This window comes from Tinamus guttatus, unplaced genomic scaffold (assembly GCF_059628265.1).
Source record: "Tinamus guttatus ecotype Peru unplaced genomic scaffold, ASM5962826v1 Tinamus_guttatus_pri_ptg000525l, whole genome shotgun sequence".
NCBI lineage: Eukaryota > Metazoa > Chordata > Aves > Tinamiformes > Tinamidae > Tinamus > Tinamus guttatus.
In genome coordinates, this window is record NW_028289059.1 from 877,412 (window position 1) to 904,004 (window position 26,593).

Sequence of the window (26,593 nt, forward strand, 5' to 3'; positions counted from 1 at the left end):
CGTGCCTATAGTGCCCTATGTACCGTAACACTCCAAGTTCAACTAACCCATCCTTATCAAAACTAACCCTTCATTGTCTCCTTCTCCCGCTTCATTTAGAAATACTGAACTGTGTAAGCTAAGCACTGATAATCTCCTCCACTGTAAAAGTAACATTTCTGCCCACTCTTTTTTCCTGTCTTTTAATTATTTATCCGTGCAAGGACCTTCCTTCTTATCCTGTCAGATTACATCCTTCAAGACCCCTTTGAAAGGCACATGAAGTTCAAGCAAACCAGCACATTTATGAAGCATGGCTTTTGTTCAAAGAAACTTTGTTTTTTGCCCCAAGGCTAAGGGCTGCATTACAATTCTTGCCAATACAGCCAGTAAAAATAGCAGTTTTTTTTTTTTTTGTCAGTACATTCCCTAGCTCTCCCCTGAAACTTTGTTAAAAACTGGCACAAAATGGGCTACCCCCACTTCTCTAGTATCATGTTTTATGAGAAGTTGCACATCACAATTAGAAATCTGGCTAATTTATCCTTCAACAGGCCCGGAGCCCCCCCACAAATACCATTTCCTCCTGGGAATTCGTTACTGCTCATTTTAGGGATAGCTTCTTTACTGACACCTCAGTCTGAGACAAATCCCCTGCCATTGCCCATACACAGAAGGTTCCTGTAAGGACCCCTGAACTGAACTGAAAATTCATGCAAAAATCTGCCACGTTTTTTCTGATATACCCTTTATTCTCTGAGCACTTCCACACCCAAAGAGTTATCTTGAGCACCCCTGGCCCTTTGCTGAGCCAGGCATCCTGGTCCTGATCTGTCCTAAAAAGTCTAATGTGAGCTGTAAGTTTCCATTGCAAGTACTTCCTCAGAATGTTTTGGACCTCCTTTCTTGTACTTTTGCATTTACTTTCCCTAGATTTATCCGTTTTATTTCTACTAGCTTCCTTCGGACACCTGAATGAAGCCTTTTTTTTTTTTTTTTTTAATTCCACCTGCTCTTTATTTTTGTCCAACTTTCTTGTCTTTCTAACCATGCCTAATCTGTTATCATCTACAAACTCTATCAAATAATGATTTTCTATTTTCCAAAGTGTTCATAGCAGAGATCATAGAGCTATGAATAAATGAAACTGCTACAAGGGATGTCTGCTTTGTGCTAATTCTCCGGTGACACTTACACCCATCTATCCTGGGTGCATAATTGTTGATATTCTGCCATTTCATTTCCAATCAAAACACTTCTCAAATAAAATGCTTTGTAAAGAGTCCTGTACATCTGTGTTACCTTCACCAAACAAACATTTTTTCAAGCGAGGTTACGGGGGCTGTCTTGGCAAGTTCCATGAGCACAAGCTGACAGATGCTAAATACCTTATATTAATTTTTGAACAAGATTCCCATATAAACTCTTCCATTATCACTGAAAAATCATTACCAGGTTCACAGGCTTATCAAATTATTCTACTTAATGTAGCATTAGTCTTTCAGTTTGGGGGAACGCCTACAACTGTTCGAAAACTTCTACGCATAGAATACTTAAGAACAGTTCTGCACTTGGACATGCTGCCTTGATCCAGATTCCTATTCCAGTGTGCCCTTACTCAACATATTTTAATAGCCTTACGAATTTGAACGTTAGCTTTTTAAAAGAGTGCTGCAGTCTCATAATTTGACTTTGCCAAGCCACGGCCGCACGCAGAAAGGGCCGAGGAAGCAGCAATCCTGCTGTTCTGCTGAGTCCCCAGAACAGCAACAGCCTGGACTGGGAGCTCTGCCTCGCTGCCAGCTCCCTTGGTATTTTCGACTCTCCGTTTTACACTGGTTACTCGCTGCTTGCCCCTCCGGTGGTCACGCTCCTCTGGAGGGGCCCTCTGGCTGCTTCGCGCCCTCCGTTGCTGCGACCCTATCTTGCTTCAGCCTGAGCGCAGCACGAGCGCCGCGGCTGCCGCTTCTCGCCGGCCTCCACGTGCCCGCGTCCTGCCTCCTCGCACACGCAAAGAGAACTCGGGCGGTGACGTCTCCCCCTCGCAGCAGCCTCCCCGCTCCTGCCCGCACGCGGCCCCTCTGCTCCGCAGGGCGGCCCGAGCGCCCGCAGCGCGGGGCAGCGCAGGCCCAAACGGCCGCACGGAGACCGGGCGCCACCTCCGCTCCGTCCCCCTGCAGGTCACCGGTGGCGCACGGAGACCGAGCGCCACCTCCGTCACCGTGCAGGTAAGCACGGACATGGGCCAAAGGGCTCCCCGGCAGTCTGCTCTGTCCTCCAGGGAGAGTTCAGCTAATGACAGTACGAACCAGCTGCATGACTCTGTGCGACACTTCTGTAAGTAACAACAGCAGCTGACAAACAGAAATACGGGAAGAACCGTCATACTTAGGACCTGCTAGGAATAAGTATGAGGAAAAGCCAAGCTTACCTGTGTAAATTGCCCCTCATGTATAATTAAGCGGGGCAGAGGTCAGTGTTGGGCCAGGTTTCCTTGCAGACTTCTACCTGCTTGAGGCAATCACCATCGGGCTGATGAAAGGCCTGAGCAGTCACAGCCTTCAAGCTCTTTAAAGCTGGTTGTCTGTACAGACACACATATACATACACCCAGCCCGAAAAGACACCTTGATTAACCGCTGAGGACAGTAACAAGAATCGATCAAATCTCTGCTGGCACCTTTGGGGCACCAAATAGCAAGAGTTTTCTGCTGGCCTCAGTACAGTAGCTGCTTCGGAGATTACTCTTTAATTATCTGCCACAGAAGCTGAACAAATACTGCCAAGTTTATGCCCTTTGCAGACAGCGGCTTTAACTCAGTAACAGGTCTGTGCCTCTTATTTAAGCATTTAGCTTCATTTTGTCCCTGGGCTGCTTCATTACTACTGTAGGATTGTACAAACAGTGTACGGGAGCAACACAGTGCTATGTGTATTTATGCACAACTGTAGCGCTACATAAATAACAGATTAGCCGATAATTGAAAGGGCAGACTTACTGCATCACTGCATGCTTTTAATTTGGATGGATTTAATGCAAGCAGCTCGTGTTTATCCGTCAAGAAGAGAACAGAGCAACAGGATGTCACTGACGCAACAAGCCTCATGGCAGGGGTGCTCTTTGCCAGAAAGCCAGAGTGGAGTAAAACACTCCTTTGCAGATGTTTATGGGTGAGGAGAACTTTTAGTATTCAACCTTGCTAAAATTCCAAAGGGAAAAAGCCTTCTGATTTATGTGTTTCATTATTTCTAAGCATAGTTTGATTCAAATAAAATTGGAAGGCTTTTGGCAGAACCGGAAAATTTGGCATCACTTGAATTTTACACAAGTAATTTTTGAGCTGAGGATTTTAGACTTTATCATCAAAAGAAGTTTTTGCTTTTATTAAAAAATTGCAAAATTACCATGCTTGCAGGGAAATGCGTTCTGTGCACAACTGCTTTGTAACTAAGTTTTCATCCTTAAACTTTCTTCCTATTCTGCAAACTTGCTGTTTTTTTTCCAGTGAAGTGCAATACATGAACATTAACTCAATCACACCTAGCTGCACGATTCACTTGGAATGTTTTAATTTTTTTCTTCTGGATTTCAGTTTGTGAATAAGATGATTCTTAAGGTAAAAGAAAAGAAAACAAATTTCTTCTGGGGAAAAGAAATTCTCTCTGTGAGATACTATTTTGCAATGTATTTTACATCTTATTGGAGAATAATTTCAAGCGCAATTTAAAAATTTAACTTTTGACATTGCTGGTGTGATCAGGAACAAATGGGTTATGGGGAGCTACCTACAGAGCTGGTGTATCGCCCTATCACATTCTGATACAGGGAGGACTCTAGATCCCCCTGCGTTAACTATCAAACCAAGAAAGCAAGTTACAGCACAGCAATGTTTCAGGAAAACTGTGAAGATCAGGCTGAATCTCTGATCCCTCAATATACATTGCAAAAATAAAAAGGAATTCTGTCTAGACTGAAGGCAGATCATCACTGAAATCTCCCATCTGCTCCCATAGTGATCTTTAACCGTTTCTTTCTCCTATTTGACAATGAGCATCCTCAGCAAATAATAAAGAAAGAAAACTCATTAAATTAAGCAAGAAAGGTTTAATGTTAAAAATCCATCTCCTATCTGGAACAAACACAAGAATTTACCTCAACTCCTTTCAAAAACCAGCTGCCGAGGGCAGTCTGAGTGTCTGTTCTCCGTCCGCAGTAGAGGAGCCTCTTTCCTCGCTCCTTGGCTTCTGAGGAGAAGCCAGAAGTTTGCTTTTTGCCACAAGCCCAATCCCTCGTGGTTTCAGTGGTCCTGATGGGCTGTTCGCAGTATGTCCAGACACAAGTCACCATAAGAGCACCCCACACACAAGTTTGCAGATAACAAGACTGGGAGGCCTGCCTGATAGACCAGACAGTTGCACCGCCACACAGGGCGACGTCCCCAGGCTGCAGAAAGGGGCGGAGAGGAACCTCCTCAGGAAGCTCAGCAGAGGCCCAGAGCCCTGCAGCTGGGCAGGGGTAACCCCAGGCACTAACACAGGCTGCAGGCGGGAAACCAGCGCTACAGAGAGGAGCTGGGGGTCCCAGTGCACAGGTTTAACACAGGCCAGAAGTGGGTGCTCCCCTAAAGGTGCTACTAGCGCACCTGAGAGGGACCGGCTTCTTGCGTGGTGGCTTTCAAGTTCATCATCACGATGCTTAGCATGAAGCATTTCTCTTCTGGGTACTGGGGAGCACTCTAGTGCTGGAACGCTCCAACTAGATTTTGTGATCATTAGGAAGGGAAGACTTGTTCTAAATAACAGATTAACCTGGAACAAGCTTAAACCTAAAAGACAAGCAGCAAGCTGAACACACCTCAGGACCTACCTTCTTGCCACAGGGCGCTGAGGAAAACTAAGGAGAAGGCGTCACAGCTGCACCATCCAGCACATCCAAACACGAAACATGAGACACCCAGCCCAGGCAGACTGTTCTCGTGCAGTATGAGCAGGTAACATGCAGCAGGATCCACACTGCCACGTACGCACATGAGACACTTAACTAAAGCAGGCTCTTTAATCACAAATAATTCCTCTCGAGCCAGGTGGTACTTGCAGAGCTAGGCTTGCATGTCAGTGCTAATCGCAAGCTTTCAAAGCCACATGAGTCAATTTATTTCTGACCACAACTGCTTCCTAATCTGCAAACTACAAAACTGACAGCATAAGCAAGATGGGTGAAACCTGTTCTTCTCTATCAAAGGACAAGCCATACTTCTCCCCTTATATTAACATGCAGAACAACAAAAATACTTCATTTGACAGGCATAAGTATGTGAAGTGTAACATGTACATCAGAGATTTGTCTGTGCAGATATTGGGTTGATTCTAAGAGCATTTTAAAATACTGGCTAAGGCAGAACACTAGGGCAGGCAGGCTCTGGGGTTTCTTATCCACGTGTACAAACACCTGAGGGGAGACCAAAGAGCTGACAGGCCCAGACTCCCTTCAGGGGCGCCCGGTGACAGGGCAAGCAGCAGAAACTGATTCGCAGGAAATTCCACCTGAACGTAAGAAAAAGCCTTTCTGACAGTGAGGGCGGTCAGACCCTGGAACCGACTGTGCAGAAACACTGTGGACTTCCCATTTGTGGGGAGGCCCCTTCTGGCTGTGCCCACGCCCAAGGCCTCTACCTGGGGACGTTTAACCTCCACTGCATTAGAGGACAGGGGGATCTTGCTCCTGTTTCCTCTGTGCACAGCACGCACAGAACAGATGGGTGCTCATGCTGTACCCTCAACCACACGGCTGAGCCAGCAGTTTCTGTACCTCATGTCTAAGAAGTTGATACATGGAGATTTTTATGGACATTTGGTTTCCTTCTTCCCTTCCCTTCTTGATGCACTCTTTCCCCACCTATCCCCTTCCCAACTCCATTTTCTTCTGTCTTTTCTGAAACCTAACGTTTCTAATACCTGTACATTAAATAAGATCACAGTAGTTGTCTTTATTACCTTTAAGAAGGGCATATCCCTAGGAAGCACCTCATTTGCAAGGGCTTCGAACCTCAAGCTCTGCTGAGGTAAAAGAAGCTCCAGCTCACACGCTGGACACCGTTGAGTCCCGATTCCTTCATGACAGGGCAGACATGTTTGAAACACCAAAAACCAGCAGTTTTTCCCATCACCATTTGCCTCCTCCCACTCAGCGCTGCGACCACCTCCACAAGCCCGAGCAGACTCACAGCTTGTTTCCAGCCTGGCCACAGCACTAGCTTGCCCAGACTCTTTGACCAAGCGCAGAGAAACCCCTGCTCTGGATCGGCCACCTTGCGCGAGTCTCTCGGGCCTCACTGTTGATTCTGCCTCTACCTCCGGCCATCCAGGGTGACCTTCCTGGGGCTGTTGATCAAGCTCAGGAGGTCCATCACGGCGACTCCTACAGCCCTCCTCTTCTTGACTGTTCAAGCCAGGACACCCCTCCGTTTCCTTTCAGGCAGGGTCTATCCTAGAGTCTCATCAGTCAAAGTGAAACTCCAGTGTTGGGCTAGAGCAGCCTCATGCAGCACAGGGGTGGTAAAGTTGGTCCAAGCACCAGAAGCAGCACTTGCAAATATCTACTGCTATCTTAAGCAGAATCTTGTCAGAGCCTGTTCCTCCTTTTCACACCTAACTCCACATTTACCTGTTTCAGAGAAGCTCTGACGACCTCACAAACTGGCTGTCATAGGATTTAAGATATTGGAGGCATTAAAAGAGGGACTGCGCTCACCTTCCATCTTTCTGTTTAAGATCATGAACTACTGTGGCTCTTCTAGCCTGTTACACCCACTTAAAACTCACATAACTTAAGACAGCCTTAGACAGTCCCTCTGCTGACATTTCTTTCTTTCTTTTTTTTTTTTTTTTTTAAATACAGTAACCAGGATAGATGGAAACAGCTTGATACAGTTGCACAGGTAGATATATTTGGTGACATCTGAGATGTCAAAGGGTATCCCAAACCATCTCTGGAAGTGAGGAAGTGTCTATTTTCAGCTAACAATTGATCATGAAATTACCCTTTCCATGGACAGCACTGTTAGCCTAGTTGAATCACCCATCACATCCTTGGTGCATCTGCCCACTACATCCAAGATTCTGAACTTGTAACAGGGAAAAACAAACAAAATCCAGCTGTGAGTAATCTTCAATTTTCAGTTCAAGACTGAAAATCCCAAACTTTGCAGCTTTTAAAGGGACACTGCTCTTTAGTCACCTCCTCCGGAGGCCACTTCTCAGTTCTCACTGTATTTCCCTCTCCTTCACTGCCTTTTGATAACCCTCTGACTACACGTGCCTATGAAGAGTGCCCCCATCATTCCATTTCTCCTCTCTTCCTCCCACATGATCCTCCTAGTCTAGGGTTTCTCCTGTAACAACTGGCAGGAGACAACAGGTTTCTCTAGCAGCCTGAGGGGCTCCAAGTCCAACAATTCCTTAGGGCTGAGGAAGGGTTTTATCACAACTTTTCGATTCTAAAAAAGAAACCAGGAAATTAATCACTGGATGGCAACCTTGGCAATAACCATGCCATGGCTGCAGAGCAGAGACTGGTTCGCATTTCTTGTTTTCTGTGAGAGGGGGTGATTACACTGAAAATAAACACCTCTTCCATGTGCAGCACATCAAGATTATCATCATTGAAAGTGCTCTGTTCTGGATTACTGCAGATCCAGTATATTTGCCTGACTGTGGGAAATGTCTGAGGAGGATCCTCCTATAGCTACACTAGTGAGGTATTTCCTGTAAGTAAAAATAAATAAATATATATATATTTTAAATCATGCAAGTCCCCATAACATTAACAATTCAAGATTACACTGGCACAAAGCATGTGTCAAGTAAATTGCAACTGTTTAGAAACTAGACCTCAACACAGACAAGCGTTTGGCAAGCAGGTCCCCTCTTTGGAAGAGATGGGTTCGTTGGTCTGCACTGCTTGCCACTTGGCTCTGGCATGTAATGCCCTTTTGGTGTTCCATGGGTGCCTGTCCAAGGCAGAATCTCTCTTCCTGTGTGGAAATACGAAAGAGTCCTTGACTGATTCTTTAAGGGTCTCCTTAACTTGGATTTAATTTCTCAACCTTTACCTTAAATAATCCTGTTGAGCAGGCTTCTAGCTCACACAAGAGTCATTGGTCAAATTTGCTCAGGGGAGATATCTGCATTTCCCCACCTCTTTCCAGCTTAACCCATACTCATATCATTCAGGCCAGCAGGAAATGCTTAGGACTTCCTTTTTCTATTTCTTCAATGAGCAAGAGATGTCTGGCAATGGCCTTGGCAATGTAGTAAAAGGAATGGAAATTCCTGATTTAGAGTGCAGACACACACTGTGGTACATTTGCACCTACTGTGTAGGAAAAGGTTTTTCCTTTCTTCCTTTGAAGAAATTGAACATTTCTTCATGATATGTTTCATAAACCTTTTAATTAAAGCAGAAAAAAAAAGAGGGAACTCCTGTACACATTAATAACAACGGGATAAACAGAATTTGGTGAAGCTTTTGAAAGACCATATGCTTTTTTGATATAAAACTAGTTACCTGCAAACACAAGAGTATGACAGAAATGATGCATTAGAGAGAAATGCACTTTGGCTTCCTTAAAAATGGAAATATTTTGTAAGCACTTAGAGGAATGAAAACACGACATCAAATACATAGCTACATAGCTAAATACGATAGTCTTAAAATGCTTAAATGGTACCATATTTTAATTGCAGCACTAAAACAAGTAGATGGAGAATTAGTAAAGCATAACTGAAACCTCAATGCATTTATGAAAATGTATAAATTACTATGTTTCAAAACATTCTTTGGATAGTAATAGCTCTTCTGAGTTCTCTAGCTAAGGGAAAATACCCACAGATACACTTGCTGCATAACACGCATCAAAGCTAACTGCTTTTATATACCTCAAAAGCATTCTGACAGTAGGATATGGCTATTTTTACCAGTTGAGATGTGACTGAGTTGTATTTCTTCAGAGGTTTTTATCCCTTAGATGTAGTTCTCTATTTTCATTCTAATTGGAGGTGTGTCTTAAAAACAAACAAAAAAACCCCAGAATTTATGACCCTTTGGCAACAAGAATAAATGACAACCAATGTTTAAAGTGACACATTATCTGGATTAGTTTCCTTGTTGACAATTTGACTATCCAAAAGGGAAAAAATCTGGGGCCTGACCACTTTCCTTCCCTTTTCTTCTAAAGGTTTCCTGAACCTTTAAGGTTAAGTGGGATTAGACCACTTCAGCATCCCCTTCACTGCATCATGATTTACTGCCAGTAGCCGAACTGGAAGACCTGGAACTCCAACAGACACCAGAAATCTGACCTCTATCCGTAGCTGGACGTCAAGGGGTTTGTTTTCAGCACACACAGACTTCCTGCTCTGTCCCCGCCTGTGGCCAAATTTGCATTTGTTTCTCAGAACTTGCTCATCATCTTCGATGGGTCTCCGGACGTATTTGAAGCGATCTTTAAGAGCTCGTTTCCACAGCAACTGCATGGGGGAAAAAAAAGAAAACTGTCATTAGCAGGTGCCTTCCAAGCCCTGCCCCACTCCTATGGCAGGTCGGTTCCTTTCATCTCCGCTACTTCAGAGAGAGCTGTTTATCCACCGGGTGGGAAACAGCCTTTTTGACGGCACCAGCTCCCCGGGGGCTTCAGTAAGATGGAAATGAGCACCCGTGGTTACCTCATTCTGTGGCTGCTAAAGAGAGGGACTAGTGGCACCTGCACAGTTAAGTAGGGACTAAGGTAATTAAATGTAACCGTTAGATGTAACCAGCCTAAGCAGGGCCACCTGCCAGACTGCTGCTTCCTTTCCTTCCCTCCACCCTTAGCTTTGGGCACTGCCTTTGTGGCACTGCGGCATGCAGCTACACAGTGAATCAGAGCAGCTCCCTGGTGCCACAGAAAACCAGCGGGGCTTTAGCGGACTGCTCTTCCCCTCCATCGGGGAGGGAATCCAACCGTTGGGACACTGTTCAGGTACCAGATGTAACACAGGGGACTCTCCCTCCTGGGAGGAGCCTGCAGTTACACTAGATCAAGTGTTCTAATAAACTGACGTTAAAGCTGCTGAATTAAGAGAATCCGTTAAGTAGCTTCTAGTATTTATGAGACTCCTTAAGGAGTGTAAATTGCAAATTAAAGGCAGTTGTATGCTACAAGTGGATGCAGTGACTGTTATCACCACATGGCCTCGACTCGAGTGCTAGCACCAGAGAGGCCTAGCAGTGTTAGCAGAAGCTCTCAAGTGACAACATATTTTGAAAATCCCACCTGACACCCGTGGGAACCATCAGGTCCCTAAATATCTTTAAAATTCTGACCCGAAGTATTTATATTTTGGTGCAAATATGCCAGCAATATATGCCCAGAAAAAATACATAATATATATATATATATATGGAACATCTCTATTCTTGAAAGCAGTTACAGTTGAAAGCAATTTTACATTTTTTTTTTTTTAAAAACCAACAACAACTTAGCTAAACATTTCTCTGAAATACTCAACAAATGTTAAAGTGTTGCAAAACATGATGAGCCCATTTACAGCTAACATTTTAATATTCTTTTAGTTGGGCTTTGTATGCTTTTTTTCCCCTTTTGAAAACTTTATTTGTTTGCCTAGGAGACATTTCATTTTGTTCTTCCACATGAAAGAATATGCTGACAGTTATGCAGAGCTATAAATATCTCTCAAAGTTCAAAAACATTTAGCTGTTTCATCCTTCTGTCCTCATACAAATTAAGAGTTTTAACGAAATTTATTTCTGTAATAGGATTCTCCTTGGCTTATCCAAGTGCCTTCTCACGTACAGAAAAGCATACATTTATCTGGCTTCTTTAGGAAGTAATGCATCTTCTGAAAGGACGCTAGCAAAGATTTCATTGCCATTTTTGAGCAGATAAAGTATTCATAGACAATAAAGTTAAATAGTTCTATCACGCTTGCGAGGGGAGGGTAAGGATTAGTGCATGTGTATCTGACATAAGAGGGAAAGGATTACAGGGAGATTAAAAGCTGTAGTTTACTAGAGAATAATCATTTTGAATGCAATAGTTACATAATCAAGAACGTTGGCAGCGGAGCTCTGGCTCTCCCGGCACGAACGCTGCGCGGTAGCACTGAGCTCTACAAAGGGCTCACTGAGGAGCAGGAACCTGCCAGACCCTTCTGTTTCCCTTCCTCACAAAACAGCTTCTCCAAGTTGTACAGTTTTCTCCATGCTAGCTGAAATGAAACAAGGCCGGTGACTGTTTGCAGATGGTTGCAACCCTTGCGAAGCAGGCAATGCAGTCACAGAATTCCCTTGCCACTGGCCACTGGCTGCCGTGGGCACGAGGAGGGAGCCGGACCGGCCTCCCGCCCGCACTGCTCCTTCGGGTCTGGCTGCAGGCGAGAGCGGCTGCTCGTACAGACACCAGCTTAGAGAGTCAAAGGCCATTTAACAAATATCCATCTAGGAAGAGAGACACAGAGTCTACCCTTCTCGTATTAAATTTTTCAAGATTTTAAATTTCTAAACAGATTTTAAGTGCACTTGTATCCTCACACACACACAGAAAATAATTGATAACTTTAATATACGAATATTTCAAATACGCATGAAGATTTACTTTTGGATTAGACAAAGAAAATGTTCCAGGTAGCCAACAATAAAGTTAGAACTCACAGCTCCAGACTTACCTATATCAGCTGTTACTGTGACTTTAGCTAGATCTGTTTTCATTTCCTCACTAGATTCTCAACGCTATCCAGTGTTTGTTATTCACTGGTTCTGCACTGCACTGATTTTCCATGGCACCGCTTTCTTTCTAGAGTACCTTTACATTAAAAGCGCTTTGAAAAATACTTCACCTACCAATGAAATATCATGAATGAAAATAAGGACCAATGTAAACATTTCTTATCAAAAGTTCAGTATGTTTCAAGTATATGACGTCTCTTCGATACCTAACCTCCACTTATGACCTTTGCTCTGTGTATAAAACCTGTTTTTCTGTAAGTACTCATAACTACTATATTGGTTATATTATAGGCCAGAAAATCTAATAATCTATACCATGGCTAAGCAGACTTTTTTTTTGTTAATTTGGGAATGCTACTTTACAGAATGTTGTTTTTCAAGTAGAGGGAAATCCTAAGGCGGGAAGGGGGAAAGAAAAAAAAAAAAAGAGAAAAGTAATAGCTCTAAAGCACATCTTTCCAAAAGCTAATAAGATGGTCTTGGGAGGTGGGGAAAAGAAGAAATACATTTCATTCCAAGTGTTTTTGATTAAAGTTTTGCATTTAGTAGGAACTGATTTTTTTATTACTATTTGGGTTTTCATATAATTATTTTGTAATTCCTGCAACGAGAATGACTATTGCAAAATTTTCAGTACATACCCATCTTATTAGTAACCTTATTTTAAACCTATTTGTTTAGGACCATTATCACCCAGACTGTATTGCATTAGATATACTTTTTAAAAGGAGCAATAACACAGAATCATATTTTTCCTTACTGTAAAATTAAACTGGAGACCTTAAAAAACAAACAAACAAAACCCAGCTAATTACCAATAAATCTTAAAACACTAGACCTTTATTAAACTCCATCTACTTGCAAGAATATGAGACTGGTAATATGAGACTGAGCAGAATGCTCAAGTTTCTGTATTCATCAATGATGGGGTTTCTCCACAGTTTGGCTGAAGAGCAGGACAAAGGGGGAGGGGAGACTGAGTGGAGCCATGAGCCCAGAAGGACAAAAAGAGCCATCTGCAAGGAGATGGGGGCCTTTACAAAGGAGGGAAATAGGGCAATTGCCCCACATTCTTCAGCAAGGGGGACAAAGGAGTTGGTGAGCTCAGGTGAGAACAGATGGCGGGAGGCCGGAGTTCGGTGTAGGCGGGCCGGGAAGGCTGTAACTTCTGAGTACCTTGGCCAATGGGGAAAAGGAGAGGGTGTCCCTCGGTCGGGAAATTAGGATAAAAGGGGGGCTGCGTCCCCCAGCAATTTGAGAGACCCCACAGGGATATGCCCGGTGGACTCTCCCTTTATCCGAATAAAGTTTTAGGACTCCTCTGTCTCCTTTTTGGACTTTCAGTTCTTGACAGCGAGATTTTCCGCACATTATTAAGAAATTCTGTTTAGAAACAACTTATTCCTCTTTTTTTTTTTTTTTTTTTCTCACAATCATTTGCTTTCTGTAGTAACTTCCACAGGATGCATATGTTGAAACTCAATCCCCTCTCTCACAAACTCGTACAAGATACTAAAAGCATCAAATGGCAAAGCCATGACATGAAGTCACAGATACACAACCCTCTAAGACCACAGATGCATTCTACGTCACAGGAGTAAAAAAATTCAGTTCAAATAAGAGCCAGTTCCTTCCACTGCTTTTTCCTATGCTCCCACCAAGATGCTAACCAGATCTTTCCCGTAGTATTTTTATTAGCTCCTAGATTCCTGGCATAACTGATACAGCTAGATAGCAAACCTAACACAGAAGAGACCAGAATGCCCTGTGAGAACACCAGTCATTTGTTAATACTCACTCCTACCTCAAACAGTTCTCTACAGACCGCAGAAAACTTCTTTCTTTTTCTTTCTCCCTTTCTAACAATCATGTTCACTCGACTTTATCCAGGGAGGAGTGTGTCCCTGAGTGTGGTGGTGTGAAATCAAGCCAGCAATACTGTACCCAACAAACCACCAGGAAGACTTTCAAAGGCATTTCATAAGGGACTGCATGACAGCACAGTGACTTTGAGGAGGGGGGCTAATCTTCAATTAATATAAGGAAATAAGAATGAGATTGGGCAGACTTCTCAGTGTGAAGCTCGCAGTGAATAAAGCCAGAATATAAAAGCTAACACTAACTGAACTAAGTTACTCCTTGTGACAACTTATTTAAAGGGAAAAAGAAGAAAAAAAGAAAAAAGAAAAAAAAAACCCACACACTTCAGGAATCTTCAAGATAAGTTACTGTTTATAATACTTACAAAGCCATTTCCACCTTCATCAAGGAATGGGTATGCCTGCAGCAAAGCATTGACAACGATGTTATACTGTTGACTGTTTGGATACCTGTTCAAACAACAAGGGCATTTTAAAAAGAAAGAAAGAAAAAGTTGATATTCTGGACAATATCTGCAATTTTGGGGAGTCTATATTGATATACACTAAACTGACACCATGCATCTAAGAAATATTTCTAAGACAACTGATTCCGCTCCAAATAGCAAAGGGATCAGCTTCAAGGTTTGCATGTCTTCCTATTGACTTAACAGGTTTCAGGCTTTTAGCCTCTTCTACTTAAGCAAGCATCCTAGGGAGAATGTGGTTTCATAGTTATTTGAACAAAAAAATCTCCAAAATAAACTCCAAAATCTGCAGCCATTTGGAATAACCCTCACAAATGAATCTAACCCGGTTTACTTACAGAGATCCTTTTAAGTATTTTGTCATGTCTGCTTGCAAGTATTCAATAATCCTTATTCTCATACTGTGATCGGGGCTTTTCTTTTCTGCTAACATACACTTGACATCATAAGGGAAGTCTGGCAAAGCATAAGAACTTGTCCACTGTAACGTCTTATATCTTGCAAGAAATGATTTCACATTTTTTCTGTAAGAGAAAAGGATTACACAATCGGTGATCACATCTTGCTTGCATGCAAAGTCAAGACTGAATGAAAAAAAAATGTAAGCAAAAATGTGGGAAAAAATATGGGAAAGCTACTGGTAATTTGGGGCTTGCTCTCTCAGTTTGAGCGTAAAGTATCACAAAGGTTGCAAACAGGAAACATGAGGTTAAAAACAGATGTCACAAGTGAAATGCTATAATCAGTGGACTTTACAAGGTGCTAAAAGGTGGTCACTAGGTGAAAACAGAGAACATAACAGAGGAAGCCATGGGGGACTTGCTATCATTGCAAAACAATTGTCTTCTTTTTTGTAATGTGTTTCCTAGGGGTTCTGCTAATTTACTAGCAGATAGCAAGCTTAACAGCTTACATAATAAAATATTATACAAGACATTAGTGTAAGACTATCCCCCCCAAGGGCATGTAACACATGGCAAAAGCAGGAGGCAGTTAACGAGCACAATGGCTGGAAACAAAGCAGAAGGAGCCTCTAAGTGCTGAGAGCTCCAGGCCCAAGAGGAGCCATCAGCAAGATCTACCGGCGTGGCACCGGCCGGAGGGAAAACCACCCCAGGAAACCACCGCTAACCACCCAAAGGGCCTTCCCTCCCGAGGAGCAGCCAAACACTCGCCCTCGAGAAGCGCAACGCAAAGGGAGAGCTGAACTGCAAGGAGCAGGAGGCACCGAACGGGTGCAGCGGCTCCTGGGGCTCCGCCAAGGGAAATCTGGGCGTGAGGAGGAATTTTCGGACAGAGACGCCAACGCAGATGCTCGGAAGATGCCAAGCAGGCGTCCTGCTGTGCAGAGGGTCTCACTGCAACCCGCATTTGATGTGAAATGCAGAGAGCAATTTAGAAATGATAGGTAGCTTTTTTAAAGGTGATTTTTTATTACAACACTTACAACACAATTTTAGATGACAAAGGCAGGCCTTTATGCTGTATAGATTCACAGATACCTATATCTGCAATAGTCATCTGGCCTGCCTTTACATTCACCGAGGAGACACAAGCACTATTGAAGGATGCTAGGCCTTAACAGCCAGAGACACCTAAATTAGACCAGACAACGAAGTCCATTTCTCTCCAATAACTCTGAGGATACCAACTGAGGATATTAAGTTAATAACCTATAAGTTAACTTCAGACATACACCCTGTAAGTGTCAGCAACTAGGGCAAGTGCCCTGTTGGCAGAGGGGAGATCCCACAGAGATGTGATTCGACTGGACAAGCTCCAGAGTCCCCTCTAAGCCAAACTCACCTTGGAGTCTACAAAGGCTACAGACGGAAACGCTGCCAGACTGCACACAAGTTTGCACTCCCAAAGCTCTCTACAGCAAACTAGAATCAAAATCCAGGTATAAAAATGAAGAGGTTTATATGGCTTTAGCAAGATCCTCTTGGAGAGGTATCTTACCTATTTTAGATAAAGGTGTAAAGAAAACAAAGCAAAACATGGTAGCCAGAATCTTAAGGCTGGAAAAATTCATTGCAAAACCAATGAGAAAAGAACATTTGTTATAGCTTGGTTTACACCACTACAAAGACTATTATATATCTTGCAGACAGCTCCTTTGGGACCCATATGACTATAGTTAGAGTCTCAATTTCTTCTTTGTCAGATCAGCCTGTACCTGCTAACCTTGGTGACCTGGTTAAGCCTTCCACATCACCTCGGGGTCTTGTATACAACTTGCAAGCTAGTAAAAAACACGGTATAACTGCGTCAAGCCCAGCAACTACTGCAAATTGTGCTGCAGTGCTAAAAACAAAACAAAACCCCAGGCATTCTCACCCAATTCCCATATATATTAAGAGTAGTAGCAGCACTCACAGCTGTTTCCCCATGCTAAACAGGTATAAAAAAGTCAAGGATGGTGTCTCTCCAAACTCATATTTTATATGATGGAGATGGTTAATAGTAGATGTATACTGCAATAAGCTTCTAATAATGTTTAGCAGCCTCAGAAAAAGGAAAAAAATATACTAAACACAGGCATATACATACAGATGAATTCTCATGTGCTTTTTGGATGGTAAATTAATACAGAAGAGGGAAAGATAGATTCTGAAATCACTTGCAAATCCCTTCTATACAAATGAAATGAAGATCTTCAATATAGTATCAATAAGCAGCTGTGCAATACAAGTTTGAATCCTCTGCTCTTACTGCCTTTACTGATTGAACTGATGCAGTAGATAGGCTTCTAATTACCACATGTCATTTTCAATAAGGTATCCCTTAACTAGCTTGAAAATGGACACTAGTTCAAAACATACAATAATTTGTAGCACAACAGCAGAAATTGCTATTCTTGCTAATACCACTGAAGCAGAATTGCTACCTGGAAAAGCGGAAAGGCTTGGTGGGTTCAGTTTCGACAAATCTTAAGACTTACAGGACACTCCACAGTTTCCTTCTACCACCTCAGCTGTAAGTTAAGGTTGTAAACAGGCATAGCCATTTGAAGAAAATATTTTTTTCTTATGGCTGACTAAAATGAAAATTATCCTCCATCAGTCCCTTCATATTTGATGGTACACCACAGTACTCCAAATTCCATTTCACTCTTTCGAGTGTCTCTTTAACCTTATCCAATAGAGAAAGTGTTTCCCTCAGTATCCAAACAAGATCTGAAAATTCCATTAATCTCCATGAAGATCAAATGTTTTACTAGGTTTTGTTGAAATCATCACCGTTGGGTGGTAATGATAAATGTGTGCAATAATATTTTAGAACGAAATATAAGTGTGCTTGAAAAGAGACAGCTCTATGCTGAACTTTTTCTCCAGAAATGCTCATGTGCAAACTTCAACTAAGAGAACGGTTCAGTTAAACTGTACATTCACCACAACATATGCATTTAGTCAAGACTTTCCTTGCTTATGGAGAACAGTATTAAAGTTTTGGTGCAAACAAATATAGTCTTCTTCTGTTCATCCCTCTCCTGTCCTCTAACCTAGAGCACAGAGGAGATTAAGAGTCCAGAAGGCAGATTACCAAACCCCTTCTTCCTGCAAGAGGGATACCTGATACTGCTGCTAAAACAATCAAATGGCTGCTTCTGAACAGCCGAGTCCCAGGACAGTCTGTGAGTGGTCCTGCAAATCCTCTATTCCTGCAACAGGTTACTCTGAGGAGCCACGGTGACAAAACTCTTCAATGTCCTTCTAGGTTTAATCTTCTTACCGCTTAGTTCCCTGAGTCGGCTCATCAAGAGGCCAGACAAATACCAAAGCAAAGGAAGGACAGTCTCTGTTACTGCCATATGTAACTGCATCCTAAGAGGCACCTCAGTAGCAGGGGTAACCACGGACCTCCTGATCGCTCGGCTCCTGCGGAGGGCCCTCTCCTCCCGTACCTACCGAGTCGCGGCTCCCTTTCGCACGGCCCCAGCTTGCTTTGGCTCCACCACAGCCTGACCCTGTTCACGCACAGCATGTTTACTGAGGCACAGAATCACAAAACGATGCCATGGTGGGCTGAGCTGGGGAAAACAAACAGACGACACTAAAAACTTACTATATAATGCAGGAGTGCTTTGGGATATTTCGCCTTTGGCCAAAAGGAGGCAGAGTTTACACAGCTGTGGTGCCACCCAGACCAACAGTGCTGATGCCCAGGTGTCGTGAAGCAAAGGAAGCAGCTCTATAAGCATCATTAACAGAATTACGAGGTGAACTAAGACACACAAGCCTTAGCTACAGAGCAGGCTCTGAGCGCTCCCAGCTGCACAGGTTGTGGTCTGGCCAAATCTGACAAGGTCGCCCCGGCTATCGGCGCGGTGCTGTCCCTGCCTGCCCCAGCTCTCGGCAGCCAGGCGCTCCCGTGGCACTGAACTGGCACCAGCACCGCTGAATCTCTTTGGAGACTGGAACCAAGTTTATCTTAAAGTAGTATTGCAAGGCACTCTTCCTGGTATCAGCACAAACCGTTTTTGGCTCCGGCACCGTTATCCTGTCCATGCTGTCAAGGCCCAACTCGCAGACACCCACCCACAGCCGGCCCTGTGAGCGCTCACAGCATCACCCAGCCTCACAGCAAAGAGAAGGTCTCCTGTTCTGCTAGGGCACGTAAAACTGCCCTGAAAAAGTTACCTCAAGGAATTCAGACAGTGAAAAACTAAAGAACACATTTTTTATGGAAAGAATAAATGCACAAATAAATCTGTAGCAGGACACCATTTTTGAAGGAAAATGAATAGAGTGACATCTTGGAAACACTGAGGAGGGGGTATGTTATTCAGGCATCTGATAAACAAACAGCTTGAGAGAATGCACACAGAACCCAATAAAAAGGTGGGGTTTTAACAGCAGCATCAGGTATTTACTAGTAATGACAGTTGCTGTCTTAGCAACAAGATAAACTTAAGGCTGTCAGGAGCAATGAAACTGCTAGGACTTCAACATTAAAAAGCAGGCTTGGGGAAATGTGTTAAAGTGTCCTTTGTATGCTGGGTCATGGTTTTCACAGAAAAGCACTGCTACAAGATCAACCTTTATTCTGGGAGACTAACAGAAAGATTGCCACTTTTACTTCCACAGCTGTGAGTAAAAAATTATTCTATTGAGCTAACACATCAAAATCTCATCTGCTTGTTACACAATGCAATTTGATGATTTTTCCAATATGATAAAAAAATAAAACCACACAATTGCTACATTCACTTAATGTACATTTTGCGTTTAAGCAATCTTCTCTGATCTCTCTGCAATACTCAGTAACACCGGAGAGCACGTTTTTAAAATGGTTATTAAGGATTATCTGCACAGATAACTTACAGAACAACTGGGAACTGAGCCAGCTAAAATAATCCATAAAAGTATCCATTAATTCCTTCCAAGAGAAACTATACGAGTTACTGAAGCTGCAGTTACAGCTGAAGCTGTATGATTGTAAATTTAAACTAACCCCACTGACTGATCAGAATTGTCTTAAGAAGTGTTTATACGAGTCTTACCTACAATTAAGAGACCAAGTAACTTTTTCTATTCCCATAATGAAATTCCTAAAACAAACATCTTGTTCAGTCCTTGGCAATCTGCCTATAGCCAACATAAACGCCTCAAGCATATATAACACCAAACTTTCCATTCGTTGCCAAAAATGCAATAAATGGATATTTATACCCATTTATAAGAAAAGAAAGAAAGAAAAAAATCTAGCCTAAGCTCTTTAAGACAGCTTTAACCAGTGGGCCAAGTCCTCACTAATTGTAAACAACACCATTCATCTCCAAATATAATACTTCACTAGAAATAACCTAGTGCAGCAATTAAGAGTGGCAAAGGAGCTGCTCCATTTTCAATCTTAATCAGTTAGGTTTACAGCTATTTCAGAGAAAAGACATTGGCCAGCTTCTCATCCAACCTTTAAGGATAAATCCTCATAAAACTTGCTCACGTCTTTAGGAGCATAAATGACCTCTGCTGCACAGAGGAGGGGCACTTGCATTTACAGAAAATTTTCTCCTCTCTGCTTCTTTGCCCCAGGGTGAATCTGCAGTCCCTTTCCCTCAACAGGCCATTATGGGGCCTTGAAAGGTATGTACTAAGAGCATTTACTGAGAACATTTCCTAAAGCCAGTCTATTCTGGGTTATGCTGATTCGCACAACCCACTTAAAACTCTTTATACAGCACATGGCAAATTACTCAACATTAATTAAAAACAAGCATCCCTTAGAAGTACAAGCTAGAGACCATCATTGCAGGTGCATTTTAATGGGAATGGGGGTACTGGGAGCTTTATTTTATTCTTCGCTAAAAGAAAATCATAGCAGAACATTATTAGGGAAAAAAAATTACTATCTGTTTCACTATGCCCTTTTCTCTGCTCTGAAACAGTTTTCTCTCTCTGACCTTTTTCTTAAAGGATATCACATAGCTGTTTCCCCTTCTCTCAGAACAGGGAAGCCATCAGACAAGCAAGGCAGGGCTCACGTGATGAGCACAAGGACAAACCTGCACCTTGCCCTCTACAGGAGGAAACAAATGAGGCCCGGGGACTCTGTCCACTGATTTGGTTAAATGTGAGCTCATTCCAGATCTCACTGTTCTTTAACTACACCTGCATTTACAGCTTGCTTCCAACATTTAGGCACAGAGCAGATCACTTTTTTTGACAGAAATAAATTAGTTCTGGCAACACAAAGCATCTATTCAGTCTCAACAAAGGAAAAAGAATCATCATGTCCTTTTCAAAATACAAACAAAACTTCAAAAGCACATTAGGAACTCACTTCTGTTTTAATACTCTTCGATCAATCAGTCCTTCCTCACGGTCACTTGAAGGCAGACACCTTTTCTGCTCCACAGGACCAGGAGAACTGAACAGCTGTTTATCAGTAATCCTGAAAAAAGAATGATTTTCACTGGGAAGCTTTGTGCAGCTTATACAAAACGGGTATTTCTATAGTCTAAAAATATCAGTAGCTGAAATAGAAAAGGTAAAAGAAATAACATATTGAATAGTCATTACATGATGTTAATGTTTCGAATCAATTTTTCAGAGTCAGACAAGATCAAAGGAAAAGGGTAAATAATATCACTTAATCATATTTTAATCACTACAGAGTTACAAAACCTAAGAAAATAAATATGGCAGCCTTTTTTTTTCCCCCCTTTAAATGGAGGTTATGCCCACTTTACACTTTTGAGTGAACTTCTCAGTGTTTCAGCCACTCTACACGATTCCTGGAGGCTACCTGGTATCTTCTCATCTCTGTTTCTTGTATTTCTTTCAACTCCAATTCACCTCTCTCTCACACCAAAAATCCCCAGATACCCACTTTGCTGATGTTCAAGGAATCCCACTCCGAAACACTGTTTTCCACTGTACACCGATTTTGCATGTGCTCCTTCCTCACTTTCCTGTTCTTTCTTCTTTTCCTTCTGTTACAGGACATCAACATTTTTATACTGTATTGAGGGTAAGAGAGCAGAGACAGGGGCTACTATAATGGTGCCAAGAATTCAGAGCAGCCATCAACTTTTTGTTTGTTTGCTTTGTTTTTTAAACTTTACAGGCAATGAGAAGCAGAGCAAGTTATCAACTTGGTCAGTCAGATGCTAGGGGCTCCAATACCATAGGCTTAGCTCTTCCCTGGATTTTTAAATTCATAGTTTTGCCCATTCAAAACGAAAGCTGCATTTCCTGAGGGCGGAGGAACAAGTAACATGAGTACAGGCATTGCTCAGTGTTCACACACTGGGTACAGGCAGATGTCAGCCAAGGCTGATTGACAGGCAGATTTCACTTCACTCTACCAATAGACTCACAGATTATTCTCCTGCCTCTGACTTATGAAGTATTATGAAGTAGCATAAACATATTCTTAATGAGATGACATCATCAGAATTTTGCCCTTCAAGCACTGCTGCTAGAGCCTTTTTTAACATTTTCACAATTCAGGCTTAGGGAAGGATAAGCACAAGCTGAAGAGCGGAGCCTCCCATAACGCATGACTCCGGCAAGTCTTTCTGGAGACGCTACACCTTCCTTTTTGTACCTCAGAATCTCTAAACTCAAAGACACTTTTGAAAGCATTCCTCACATAGCTATGTTCAATCTGGAAGCCTGATACTCCAGGTGACACTGATGTTTACCATATTTATAAGGACAGTTTCCCCTTTCTTCTTAGTTTTGTCTGTGCACTTTCTCCAGCTGCCCAGTTACGGCACAAAAATGCAGTAAGTTCCCTATGTGGCTCCTAGCTGCAGCCAAACTTCGAAGTGGAAACCACCCTGGTGTTTACTTGCTAACTTCTTCACACGAGCTCCTCATACACAGGTTCCACTTCATGACCCAGAACACTTCAACCCTACCCATGACAGGCCCAAGATGCTATTTCCGCATCCTGCTCCAAACTGCAGGAGACAAGTCACATTTAGTGCTCCTTCACAATTCCGTTACTTCTGCACTGCCCTCAAAACTTTATGGCTGATCAACACTTTCATTTTTGCCTCTAGCAGAGAGGTGAGCTAAGCATAATTCAGAAAAGTGCTAGAAAACACCCTAAGGACCACAGGGTAAAAGAGGTAGATAAAGAGGAGTCAGGAGAGCACCAGCAAGCACTGGGAGTAGCATTCATGCAAGAAATAGAAATACTGCTGACAGCTGCCCGGAATCTCCTCAGCAGCTCCAGCTCATCTGCATGGAGGCTGCTACAGCGCTGCTTCCTGCCCTGCCGCTTTGCCAAGAACTCCCTCCTCCGTCCTGGCACTGCTACTCACTCACTATGAGCTAGTTTTGGGAGCTGACCTGACTGAAAAACCATTCTGCCAAAGCAGGAGAGATTTCAGCTGGATTCCCCGCCTGGATGCCACCCTGTGCCACGTGCTCTAGGTGTCCCTACTTGAGCTGAGGGTTTGGACTAGATGATCTCTAGAGGTCCCTTCCAACCTCAACCATTCTGTGATTCATGTGCTGCAGGAGGAGGGTTAGGAACACACAGATGAAGGCAGGAACTGTGGCAGCTCAGGCTAACAGTCACCTTGCGCTTGCCATGCAACCACACAAGCAGCTCCAGATGCTGCTGGCAGTAAAGCTCAGCGTGGGGAACTTGCTCAAGCAACGAAGATCCCAATTCAACCTAACATCAGTAAGGAACTGTTAGAAAGTGAACTCATTTAACACATACTGTGAATCTACTAATTTTTGGTTATGTCACATACTCTGGTCTTCTGTGTCAGATGCAACCGATGAAACAAAGCCAACAAACTTGCTTCCAAAAAAGGTGTCACACACATTACTCTAGTCACAAAACAAAAGGAATTATTCTTTGTTCAAGATGGACTATACAGACAAAACCACTTTCGGACAAGCACTCCACAGTTAAAAAAAAATGACAATTACAGCTGGCTGCATATTTGGATATAGCCTTATTTGATCAAATACTATTTTTACCATGGGAGTTTTTGCCTCATTCTGTAGAGAAACCAGCTATTCAATATCTTGATTTTTTCTCATCCTAGAGTATGTGACTATACAGATTTCTTAGACATACTTAGGAGTTTTTTTATGCGGTTCTTTGCCACAGAATGTGTTTCACAACTGCAACTTATTTACCTAAATTCCCCGTAAACAGAAGAATTTAAGTATCTACATTTTAGGCAGAAAGACTAGTCAAGGAAAGAGTTTAAGGTAAGTTATGCTTAACATGTGAGATTTCCAGCATTTGACCTTTTTTTTTTTTTTTTTTAGTTTTTTTTTTTTTTTTTTTTTTTTGAATCTGCAGAAACTGGCATTTTGCATCCATTGCAGCCTATCTCTAGGTTTCTTGGGGCTGGAAGAGAACTCTGCAAGAGCCCAGGACCTCTGTTCTCACCCAAGATGCCCAAAACAAAATCCAGCAGAGTTTATAATTGATCAGAAGGAGAAGGAAGGAAAAAAAAAAAAGGCACCTCAACCTAGAGCTGGAACATGCTCAGTAAAGACAGTCGCTGTGGAATTTGTTTTCTAAGAAAACTATCTGGTCCCTTGTTGAGCAGCCCACACTATAATTATTATATGCTTATACCTTGATCAGATTCAGAGAGTTTCCTTTGGGAGATTATATTTCAATATTGGTGCCACAAACATCCTCTCTACCTAAATCATGATTTTACTCCAGGGTTTGTGATGTTACAGCATTTAAAAATAAATATCTCAAAGCTTTAATAGAGTAAATGCAGAACATTTCAGCCACAGTGATGAATGCCTGATGATGCTTCATGTAAACTAAAATTAGGTCCTAGAATTGGAAGTGTAGTTCAAATTAACAGAAACATTGATGCTGTGTTCAATACAAGGTACAGATATTATCTTGCAGTATTTAACATTGTCAGAGACCACTCAAAGAGTAAAAACAGCCACATCTTGTAGCAGTAAAGCTAGTAAACACCAGTTCTAAAGTATTAATAAGAAGCTATACTCAGATGGACATATAGACTCACCCACTGATTGCTCCTGCCAATTCTGGAGAAGCTGTTCCACAATAGCAGGTAAGGGACTGCAGACCATTTTTTTGTTGGTGATATTTATTGATCAGGTCCATTAACACTGCCTGGTGCCCAATCTTCTTTACCAGCTGCTGCACCATACGATCATTAAGAGCCAGAAGAGCTGCTCCACTTACTTCTTCTTCTAAAGATTGAAGGGGATAAGATTAAAAGTACAGTAAAATAACTTTATAGTTATACAGAACAGGTCAAAGGTAAAAAGATGAAGAACAACTGCCATTGTTCTTCGACTGTTAAATAATAAATAAATGAATCATTTGTTTTAGCTACTGTCCTTTTTAAACCAGTGCAGGAAGTTTCAGTCACTGGCCAGATTCCTTCCAGCAACAAAATGACAGCTCTGAAACACATAAAAGTGATGAACTGACAATTTTAATGCTTTAAACCAGACTTTGCTTAGACCACAGCATAGGGCTCTTTTACTAAGGAAGGAAAGCAAGCTTCTTAAGAGAATGCGTAGCATACCATGATCGTGGAGGAGTTTCTCAGGTACCTTTTTTTGTGAAGTGTTTACATATTCAGACAGAAAACACTTACATACTACACTTGCATTATTTCAAAGGATGGATACAACATAAAATAGGCCCAGTCAGAGCCTGTTAAACTGCCAGTTCTGTTTCTAGAAAGTGCACCTTTCCACAAACAGGCTTAATTTTCTCCTCAGCCTTTCTCGCAGACTTCATAACAAACCTGCACACTTGTTTTAGCAGGTCTGTCAGTTCTCTCCCTAAAAAATTTGTGTGTAAGTCACAAGACGGTCTATATATGCATATCCCAAGGCAAGGTAGGTGATGTCAATTAGAGTAATCAGAATAGTAGCAAGAAATGTTTTAAAAACACATACACAAACAACAAAAATGCTTACCACGAAACTTAGGAACTAATTCTCCTAAATTTCTCTGTCTCAACCAGTTGCAGACTTGATCAACCGACCAACTTTCCATCTTCAGGCACTGCAAAGAAATTTCACTGTGAAACAAAGACAGGATTATTTTTATGCTGAACTTTAAATTGAACTCAGATACCTTGTAGGGAAGAAAAAAAAAGAAAAAAAAAACCCACCAACCTTGCAAGCAGTGCTATACTTACATGCTCTGAACAAAATTAATGAAAAGTAATCAAACTAGTGCCTTTTGCAAGCATTAGTTTTCTTAGACCCCCTCTTTCTTCACCTCCTCTCCTTTCCCTCTGTTCTAAGACACCGCCCCATTCCTTATAAAACACGACCTGCTCCAGTACCATTAACACCCAGGTTTCCACACAGAGAAGAAAAAGGTGTGAAATTCATCACCACTGCTTGTCAGGAAATGGTTGACATTTTACAGAAAGGGGGGAAAAAAAAAAAGTCTGTCACATACATGTTTACAGTAAATAAGGCACATTAACCCTCTCCCCACCAAGCAGCAAGCCAAGCTTAACGCTCAATTGCCACCAGTTAGGGGCAATAAAAGCTTCTGGGAAGAGGAGAGAACAACCTATGCTGGTCACATCCTTGAGGCTCCAAGCATCCCTGACAAGACAAGCCACCAGGCACCCTGGGAGGACCTGAGCGGATGGGGATGGTAACTGAGGGGATGGGCGTCCCAGCAGGTCACCCGCTGCGGCTCAGAGAGCCCCCAGGCAATCGGGAAATCCCTCCAGCTCCAGGAGTCACAGCCTCTTTCCCTGAAGGACTTATCCAAACTGTGAGGAGAGTACATCACATGCCACTCCATGCCTGCCTAAATCCAGCCCACCCTACTCCTCTCTCCCACCGCAGGATGCTTCACGTGTAGCAGACAGAACAGGCAATACAGAGAGCAGGGCATTTCACCTCGCTACAGGTCCTAAATAACTACAAGTTTGATATCAAGATAAAAATCCACCCTTACCGTTAACGGAATCCTCAACTTTTTTTAGGCTAGGAAATAGCCAAAATCAGCACCTTCACAAGGAG

The 26,593-nt window shown here is 42.5% G+C and overlaps 1 protein-coding gene across 1 annotated transcript in view; it reads right to left on the minus strand.

The window, feature by feature from the left end:
- Positions 1-25,696, minus strand: part of SAMD3 (sterile alpha motif domain containing 3) — a 31,717-nt gene extending 6,021 nt beyond the window's left edge. Inside the window, exons 1-6 of the mRNA XM_088533862.1 lie at positions 25,523-25,696; positions 24,592-24,781; positions 20,898-21,008; positions 14,450-14,635; positions 14,010-14,094; positions 9,340-9,507 (exon numbers count right to left, since the gene is read on the minus strand). Of these exons, the coding sequence (XP_088389988.1) occupies positions 9,340-9,507; positions 14,010-14,094; positions 14,450-14,635; positions 20,898-21,008; positions 24,592-24,781; positions 25,523-25,601 (819 nt within the window). The 5' untranslated portion in view covers positions 25,602-25,696. The remainder of the gene's footprint in view (positions 1-9,339; positions 9,508-14,009; positions 14,095-14,449; positions 14,636-20,897; positions 21,009-24,591; positions 24,782-25,522) is intronic.
- Between the last annotated feature and the right edge of the window lie 897 nt (positions 25,697-26,593).